The sequence below is a fragment of the Sapajus apella genome, unplaced genomic scaffold (assembly GCF_009761245.1).
Source record: "Sapajus apella isolate SASKATOON/1434 unplaced genomic scaffold, GSC_monkey_1.0 scaffold78, whole genome shotgun sequence".
Lineage (NCBI taxonomy): Eukaryota > Metazoa > Chordata > Mammalia > Primates > Cebidae > Sapajus > Sapajus apella.
In genome coordinates, this window is record NW_022437018.1 from 1,043,655 (window position 1) to 1,053,314 (window position 9,660).

General features: G+C 36.6%; 1 protein-coding gene and 1 long non-coding RNA gene across 7 annotated transcripts in view; one reads left to right on the forward strand and one right to left on the reverse strand.

The window, feature by feature from the left end:
- The window catches only part of LOC116532957, a 10,891-nt gene extending 4,723 nt beyond the window's left edge, over window positions 1-6,168 (reverse strand). Inside the window, exons 1-2 of the long non-coding RNA XR_004261012.1 lie at window positions 6,009-6,168; window positions 4,734-4,913 (exon numbers count right to left, since the gene is read on the reverse strand). This is a non-coding gene — a long non-coding RNA (uncharacterized LOC116532957). The remainder of the gene's footprint in view (window positions 1-4,733; window positions 4,914-6,008) is intronic.
- BICC1 (BicC family RNA binding protein 1) overlaps window positions 1-8,590 on the forward strand; it is a 317,997-nt gene extending 309,407 nt beyond the window's left edge. For 5 of the 6 annotated variants that reach the window (XM_032252528.1, XM_032252529.1, XM_032252531.1 and 2 more), the window contains one exon: window positions 5,960-8,590. In XM_032252528.1, the coding sequence (XP_032108419.1) occupies window positions 5,960-6,090 (131 nt within the window). In that variant the 3' untranslated portion in view covers window positions 6,091-8,590. Of the gene's footprint in view, window positions 1-787; window positions 867-5,959 lie in introns of all 6 variants that reach the window. The other variant, XM_032252530.1, reaches the window with a different exon arrangement.
- Window positions 8,591-9,660: the final 1,070 nt, after the last annotated feature.

Below are 9,660 nucleotides of genomic sequence, written 5' to 3' on the forward strand. Positions count from 1 at the left end.
TGTGTGTGTGTGTGTGTGTGTGTGTGTGTGTGTGTGTGTGTGTGTGTGTGTGTTTTCTAATCATTGTCTTTTTTGTCATTCTACTGAGGCTGTATACTACTTCTGCAGATTTCCTCTCTATGGCATTCACCAGGTCCTCTTGCTTTTAAACGGAGTTTGAGACTTTGACTAAGATGCCTTATGGGTGCTCTGCACAGCATAAAGGACTTGATTAAGAATAATTTTATCTTTGTTGAGTGCATTTGTTTGAACCTGGTAAATTATTTTCTCTGAAAGCAATACATTTTTATTGAGAAAATTCTTCATCAAAAAGCTTCTTTCTCCAATTCAACTTATCTGATAACAAAGGTATCCATTTATAGTCCCAGAACATTGTCTCCCTATAGATGCAGTATAGCTGGGCAGTCTGGACTCACGTTTGTCTTATGGTTACAAATTGGTTAGATACAGAGTTTGCTCATCCTTTTTAAATTCTGTAATTTTTAACTTATAATCTGAGTTATTCTTTCAGTATAAGGTTTTGTTTTACTTTTAATCTCGGGCCATTTATTTTAATGTTATAGCAGTAGATGAAATTTATCTCTAATGGAAATGGATCAAAGTATAAATTTTATCTCTTTTTCCCCAAATCCACTTTTCTGGGGGGAAAATTCACAGATTCCTCTCAGAATATTTTCACGATTGGTTAAATATACAGGGACTCAGTGAAAGGACATTTAGCATCCTGTTGACAGGCTTCCCACTACGGCCTCAGGTAGATCTAACATTTCCTGACCTATTCTTTTAGTTTGTGACTCTGTTCAGATCCGCAACAAGATCCTGAGAGCTGCCAGGATTGTGTGAACCTTGGAATTTCAAAGAAAAAGGTTGGTATTTTCCCAAACCATCCCTTAGGCTTGCTGAAAAATATTAGAGGAGTTTGCTTTATCATTTAAAAAACAACAAAAATTCTAAAATCTCTTCAGTAGGACTTGACCTTGATAACCTCTCCGGAAGATTGATCTCTGTGCATCACATTTTAAAACATACATATGTACTGTCTTAGAACTGTATCGGTTAGGATTGGCTTCCCTTGTGATCATTGCACTGTTTCAAAGATCTGGCTGATGTGTCTTTTCAGGATAAAGTTTTTAACATTTATTTTGAAAAGCTTTGTTTTAATGGCCCGATTGTCATGTGCTCAGTTATACATGTTATATGCACTAAGGGAGAATGGTGTTTGGCCTCATTCTTTTTTCTTTGCCGTAAAATGTCCTCCTGAATTGTATATTATTCCCTTGTGAGAAAATGGAGGCTGAAGATTGTCCCTAGCTTGAAGATAAAACTGTTCCAGGCTGTGTACTAAAGGGGATTCATTTATTCATAATGTTTCTATAAGTTTAAATATATTCAATTCTGTCTTGATTTCTGAATTTTGAAGGGCTGTGTTTGTTTTTGTTTTTAAGAAGAAACATGTATCCAACTTTTAATAGGAATGTCATTGCCACTGTTTCTGGAGAAACTTGAAACAACAGCCAACTGTATGCATGTCTGTATGTGTCTTTTGCTTATAAAGATACCTTCCTTGTTTCTTCGGAGTAAAGCTGGGTTTTTCTATTTATAAAGTAAATTTAGTATGCTCAAATAGGAAATAAAGCTGTGTTATCTGGCATACTTGGAACTATCGTTTTCTCAGATTTGTATTCCTGATGCCTCAGGTGGACTTCTCTGTCCAGTGGGTCACTGAAGGCCATTGCTTAGGGCATTGACCTTTGCATGAGGCATGTGAGGTTTCAGCTCTGTCACTTAGTACCTGCATGGGAAAGTGACTTAGTCTATTTTTTAAATCCATTTTCTCATCCATAAAATGGAAAATGGAAACATTATCCCTTAAGGAAGACTTGAATCGGGCAAAATAAATGTAAAGTACTTGTCATACAATAAGCCTAATGAATCATTGTTATTTTTCTTCTCTCCTAAGACCTATATGTGAATAAAAGAGATGTCTCCACTGTTGCTCTGACCATACAGGGCAGCGTTTACATTTTGGAAGACAGTGGGGTAAAATGTTAAGGTGTTGGTCATCTTCCAGAACTTGGGCATAGGAACGTGTCTGTTTATGGCCATCCTTAACCCCATGCAGTCTGTTACAACCTGAGTCTGTGTCTTCAGCATTACTGTAGGTTGCCATATCTTACATGTAACTTCACAATTCCAAAGGGGATTGTGTGTGTGTGGTTGAAAAGGTACTGAATACATGCAAATATAAGGTGAATCACCTGCTCTAGCACCTCAAAAAAAGAGACAACTTTAAGCAAATCCATTACATAATCCCTCTATTTTAAACGGAATAAATTTGAGGGTATTTGCATTTGTTGGCTACCAAAACCCTAATTTGCATAGTCTGATGATTCTGTGTACTTGCATGAGTTTGTCAGAAAAAGTTACATCAGTGATTTTTGAGGTGGGGGTGGAGGTTGATGCACAGTCATAAACAAGGGAGTCTATGTCAATTAACTTTTTACCTTTCCAAACTAAACAGTGTTTTTAGAATACTCTGATTTCTTTACAATTCAAATAGGGGACCTCAGGTTTTCCCTCAAATTTTAGATTCAGGTATTTAGTGTTTTTGAGTAATTTTCTAAGCTGCTGCTGTTTTTTTTTTTTTTTTTTTTTTTTTTAACTAATTTTTATTCAAAGAAACCTACTCATATGCTTCTTTCTAAAACTATTTCTCACTCAAGAAGAATAGGCTTTGTGAGTTGGCAGAGCCATGGGGGCTGTAGAGTAATACAGTTGACCCTTGAACAACATATATTTGAACTGCACAGGTTCACTTATACACAGATTTTTTTTCAATAAATAAATTGGAAATATTTTTGGAACTTTGTGACAACTTGAAAAAACTTCCAACCTGCATATCCTAGGAATATTGAAAAAAAATTAAGAAAAAGATGTCTCAGGAATGCATGAAATATATACAGATACTAGTCTGTTTTATCATTTACTATCATACAATATACACATTTATAATATGTTAAAACTTATCAAAACCTCACAGACCATATATGGCACCATTGGCAGCAGAGAGAAATGTAAACAAACAAAAAGACATTTTAAATCATAACTGCATAAAATTAACTGTTACATATAGTACTACTGTAATAATTTCATAGCCATCTTCTGTTGCTATTGTGTTGAGCCCAAGTGTTGCAAGTATCTGCTTAAAGCACGGTACAACACTAACATTCTGCATGTGAGCAATTAACCTCTCCAGTAAGTTGTATGTAACAGTTACAAGTGATCTCTCACAGTTCTTGGGTGTTTTCATTGTGTTTAGTACAATACCATAGACCTTGAATTACATCATAGGACCCACATAAAGTGCCACTCACTAGTTATCAGAAGCAGAGACAAATCATGACATCATGAGAAAAAGCTGAATTTCTTGATATGTACCACAGATTGAGGTGTGTAGCTGCATTGGCCCACCACATCAAGATGAATGAATACAGCATAATGACTATTTTTTAAAAGAAACGAAAAGAAAAGGAAATTTGAGAAGCCATTGCTGCAGCTACACCAGCAGGTACAAAAGCCTTGCACTTTTTGAAAAATACCTTTTTATAAAACTTGCATTGAAAATGGAGCTTTTAGAGTGGGTGCAGGATTGTTATAAAAAAGCATACGTATTGACTCCGTGATTCAAGAAAAGGCAGTCATTATATGACAACTTAAAGCAAAAATAAGGTGAAGGATATAAATCTAGAGAAATTAATGACAGCAAAAGATGGTATGATAATTGTAGAAAGAAGTTTGGCTTAACAAATATGAAGATGACAGGAGAAGGAGCTTTTGTCAACCAAGAGGCAGCAGATGAGTTCCCAGATATAGAAAAGAAAATCATTGAGGAGAAAGACTGTACACCTGAACAGGTTTTTAATGCAGATGAAAGTGTCCTATTCTGGGAAAAAAAATGCCACAAAGGACCTTTATTAGTACAGAAGAGAAATGAACACCCGAATTTCAGTCAGGAAGGGATAGGCTGACTGCTGTTTTTGTACAAATGCAGTCATGTTTATGATCAGTACTGCCCTTATCTGTAAAGCTGCCCACCCTCGAGCCTTGAAGGGAGAAGATAAATAACAGCTGCCAGTCTTTTGGTTGTAGCACAAGAAGGCATGGGTAACAAGAATGCTTTTTCTAGACTGGCCCCATTGATGCTTTTTCCATGAATTCAGGACATAACTTGCCAGTAAAAGACTGATGTTTTAAGTCTTTTTTTTTTTTTTTTGACATTGGATAATGCCCCTGGCCACTGAAAACCCTGTGCATTTAACAGAGTCGCCAGAGTAGTTTACTTGTCTCCAAACACAAAGTCTCTAATCCAGCTTCCAGATCAGGAGGTCATAAGGACCTTTAAGGATTGTTACACATGGTACTCTATGGAAAGGATTGCCAAGGTTATAGAAGAGAACCCCAATAGAGAAAACATGAAAAGCTGGAAGCATTACACCATTGAAGATGGCATTGTTGTTATAGAAAAAGCTGTGAAAGCCATCAGGCCTGAAACAATGAATTCCTGCTAGAAAACACTGTCCAGATGTTGTGTATGACTTCACAGGATTTACCATAGAGCCAATCAAGAAAATCATGAAAGAGATTGTGGATGTGGCAAAAAAATAAAAAAGGTAAGGGGTAAAGGATTTCAAGATCAGATCTTGGGGAAATTCCAGAGCTAATAGACAACACACCAGAGGAATGAACAGAGATGACCTGATGGAGATGAGTGCTTCTGAACCAGTGCCAGATGAGGAGGAAGACATAGAAGCAGCAGTGCCAGAAAGACATTGAACAGTCTGGCGGAAGAGTTCCGATTACTCAAGACTGCTTCTAATTTTTTTTATAACATGGATTCTTCTATGATACAGGCACTGAAACTAAACAGTGGAAGAACGACTAGTACCACATAGAAACATTTTTAAAGAAATGAAAAAAGCAAAAATGGCAGACAAATTATGATGTATTTTCGGAAGGTTATACCAAGTGTGCCTGCCTCTTTTTCTATCAGCACTACCTCTTGAGCCTCTGCTGTCCCTGAAACAGCAAGACCAACCCCTTCTTTTCCTCCTGCTCCTCAGCCTACTCAATGTAAAGATGACAAGGATGAAGACTTTATGATGATTCACTTGCACTTATTGAACAGTAAATAGATTTTCTCTTCCTAATGATTCTCTTGGTATTCTATCTTGCTTAGTTTATTGTAAGCATGCAATACAAAATACATATAACATACAAACGTGTTAATCAACTTACTGGTAGTGCTTCTGGTCAACAGGCTATTAAAGTTTTGGGGGAGTCAAAGTTATACATGGATTTTTGACTGCATGGGGCAGGAGGGGGTTGGCACCTCAGCCCCTGCATTATTCAAAGGTCAGCTGTACTTCAGGGTGCTCCTCCAATATCCTTGTGTTTAGGCACAGGTCTTCTTTTCATATCTGACTTTAATAACTAAATGATTGCCGTGTTTGACATGGATGAGTTCAATAGCCATAATTTTCCATGCCATCAGTAATATGTCTTCTCATGTGCCTTTCACCAGCTTTGATTGTTCTCGCCTCTGAAATGACTTTGGAGTAGGTCAAACTGTTTAATTTGGTTAGAGTTCTGAGAATGATATATCTTCCAATATAGTTTACAAACCATAATAGAAACTATTTGCTGTCCGGAGTTTACAGATTGCAATAGAAAGTATTTGCTGTCCTTAGTTCTCTAGACTATCAATATGCTACCTTTAATATCATACTTTCTAGTGTTTCAGAAATGCCTTCACCATCAACTGAAAGTTTTCCTTTTGCTACCAGACTTGACTTTCCTCAGAAAACCTACCACGTCACCATTTTCTGAGCTCTAGTGCGATGTCCTGTATATACATAGAAATACTCTTGAGCTCCTAACAATTCTCTCTTTCTCTCTCTAGAACTAAATAAAAACCGAAGAAAGCTTTTCGAATCGCCAAATGCACGCACCTCTTTCCTGGAAGGTGGAGCAAGTGGAAGGCTACCCCGTCAGTATCACTCAGACATTGCTAGTGTCAGTGGCCGCTGGTAGCAGTGCCCTCTCGGCACATGCCCGCCAACTAACTGTAAAGATGGACACAGGAGATTTGTGAACAGCCTTCATAGCACACCGTCCTCAGCACTCTGGGTGTCTCGTATCAGGACCAAAGCATCTTATTCGCACCTGTATTTTATGGCACAAAGGAAAAAAAAGAGAAGATGTTCTCGTGATGTCACATAAAACGCCAAATATGGATTACTTTTTTAAAATGGCAGTTGGACAGAATTTGCAATATGAGGATAGGGCTTTATTTCCTGTTTTTATTTACCTATATAACATATGCACTGATTTTATTTTTAATACTTAAAATGAAGGATGAATTGACATCTGGGATGCCAGAAAACTCAAGTTATTTTGTTTGCTTGTTTCGTTTTGGTATTTGGGGATTTTTAAAAAAATAATCAAAGTGGAATTTTCTGGTACTGCTTTAAAATGATTATTGCGGTCTTTCAGCACTTTACATGTTCTAATTTCTTGTCCTGTGGAAATTCTCGCTGTCTCCATCTCTCTCCCCCATTTTTGTGTCACTGAATATGTTGGTACAGATCAGATTTAGTCACATTTTTCTGACTACATCAAACTTTCATTTGAAATGGTACTGGATCTTAGTTTCTGTATTCTGCAGAGTATTCCATGACTTTGGGAAATGTGAGTCCACTTGCTTCTGGACCAATTCTGTTTCATGTATGTTAGCATCCAGAAACACTTAGCAATGGACCTAGTTCATGGTAATAGGTGCAAAGAAAGACCAAATGGACTTTGCAGTATTAACCCTTTGCAGTCGTCATATTTAGCTGCTGCCCGTAATGCTAAAATTATTTTAATGGTTGTCTGGAGGCAAAGGGCTGTTTTTTAGTATATTGCCACTAAAGGACATTTATTTATATCAAACTTTTATTTTTAGATATTATAAGCATACAGTACATAATTGATGAAATTGATATTTACTAGAGATTTATGGTAGAGAATGGACGACATTCAATAACTGGAGCCCTAGATTGTCACTTTATTTAAAAAGACAAATAATCATCTGACAAGACAGCACTGTTGCCATTATGAGAAGAAATAGATTACAATCCTTATCATGTACATGTTAGCTGTGTTCCATATGGCCACAGGACTTTCCTAAAACCCTGTCTGCTTGAAGTAGACTTATGTTTGTTGAGAATGAACAGGCTTATTTGAGTCTCCAGGGTGGCAGTTTATGAAGATAAGTTCTGAAGGAAAAGGATATTTTTTAAGTGGCTAGATTCATTATTACAATCTTATACTGTGAAAGTCCAAGAAATCAGGCAACATTGTTTCCTGGGTCTTTTCAGAGATCTTACGGATTTATGAAGTGTTTTTAATCCATGAAGAAAATCACTAAAGTGCCTTTCTTTCTTCAAAGCAATATTATTTCCAAGTATATTAATTTGTTAGAAAACTTTCCCATGGGAAATGTTGTCAAGTTACCTGTAAAGAGTTATTTATGTTCAGTAGTCAAGATTTTCTACACGGACATAAACAACTCTCACGTGCTCTCAGTAGATGGCATTAGATAAGCATATACAAGAGCTGGGTACTTTTATACAAACATGGGATTAGAAATACTTGGCTGACATTTTTTCATTGCTGAATCACACCATTAAAGAACAAGAACTGAAGAGGCATTTTGCACACAGAAAAAAATTTCACTTTAAAAAATGGTATTGGTTACTTTGAAGGCATAGATAATGGGTATGTCATAAAATTGTCAGTTGTAACTGGCACTGAGGGCCTGCCCTTTTTAATTATCTGCTTAAGGATGTTGAACAAAATCACTCCCTTTAGTCATCCTGCGCATATGTGTACAAATGGTCTTCTGGATCATGTGATGAACATCCATCTTATTTGATTATATTAATGCATCATAATAAACATTTAGTACAGGTTAACAATTCCAGATTTGTGTCCTGTTCAACAACTCAGGACTCTAAATGTTGTTAGGTCTTTAGTAAGACCTTCCCAGATAATAATCATTTGGAGCTCTTTTCCCAGCTTTCTACCATGCATTTGCAACAGGAGGAAGATGATGGAATGAATATGCAGTATTAAGTTGATGTAGCTTTTATGAACAGTGCTTTGATATGCCAAAGGGAAAACTGTCCCACTTAAATGATTAAATACGGTGGCTAAAAACAAAAACACTGGAAATTATTTCTCTCACTTTCTCTTGATGCAATGAAGGGAATATGACACTACAGTATACAGGGTTGTTATATGATGCACAAAATATTGATGATTTGAATAAATGTTAACTTTTAATCAATCTGCGCCTTAATAATGACTGACTGGTTATCTGTAAATATAGAACAGATACAGATTGTATTTTTGTGTGGGTATTTGTCCTTTCAGTGATTTTTTTCCAAAAATAAGAGATGGAATTAACATTGAAAATGGGAATTTTTTCTAACCGAATCAATTGTTACATGAAAAATAAATTTATATAACCCCTTTGTATTGCTCTTGCCAGATGAAATTGTCTTTTTTTTAAAAGAAAAATCTTTACATATAAATTCGATGCCTATCTTTGTTTTCTAAGAAAAAAAAATATTTTTTTGGCTATTTTCGGCAAAGTTGAAAGATGTTTCTGCAGTAGAATTGAATATGCATTCTGTGGCCTCCTGTTTTGCACTGACATTCCTCATTTTCAACCAGAAACTAAAGCACTTTATTTTAGTCAGTGAGTCCAGGACCAGTCATCAATCATTGTTTCTTTGGCCACCCATAGGTACATACAAAAGAGTAACATTATAGAACAGGTTTTCTTCTTGCTATTTCTTTCTTTTATAAAGACTCAAGTATATGACCGCTTTGACAGCCCCATCCATCAGCAAAGACTGAAGTGATGCTGGGCTTTTTGATCCAGGTACCCCTTTCAGAGACTGCCATTGTGTTACCTCTGTGTGTTTACCATGCCCTGTGTTGAGATGCTCACTGGACTCATGCTCAAACGGAACTCACACTGTCTTACTTCTTCTGAGATTTTGCTAAACCTTAAAGAAAACCTAGCCTCCTCACATTATGCCCCCAGGAGTATTTCCACTTGAATTATCTATGCCAGTGGTTCTTAAACATTGTTTCTAGAACAGAAATTCTTTTGGTAGTTGAAATCTTACCTGTGACCCAATATTAAATTATCCATTTATTTACTTATTTGATTCATTATATACATATTAATGACACATAAATATTTAGTAAGTGTCAGGCCCTGGTCTAGGAACACTGGTGAATAAAACCAAACCCTTTGCCCTCCTTGAACCTGAATTCTAAATGGAGAAAGGTGGCACTAAAGAGGGAGAGGTTGGAGGATGGAACATCCCCACCCTTCATATGGGCCTCCATGTGTTTAGCACACTCCAAGGGGACTCTAGGGAGCTCTTTAGAAATCCATTTTTAACAAAGCTGTTAAAAGTGGCTGGGCACAGTGGCTCATTCCTGTAATTCTAGCACTTTGGGAGGCTGAGGCAGGTGGATCACATGAGGTCAGAGGTTCAAGATCAGCCTAGCCAACATGGTAAAATCCCATCTCTACTAAAT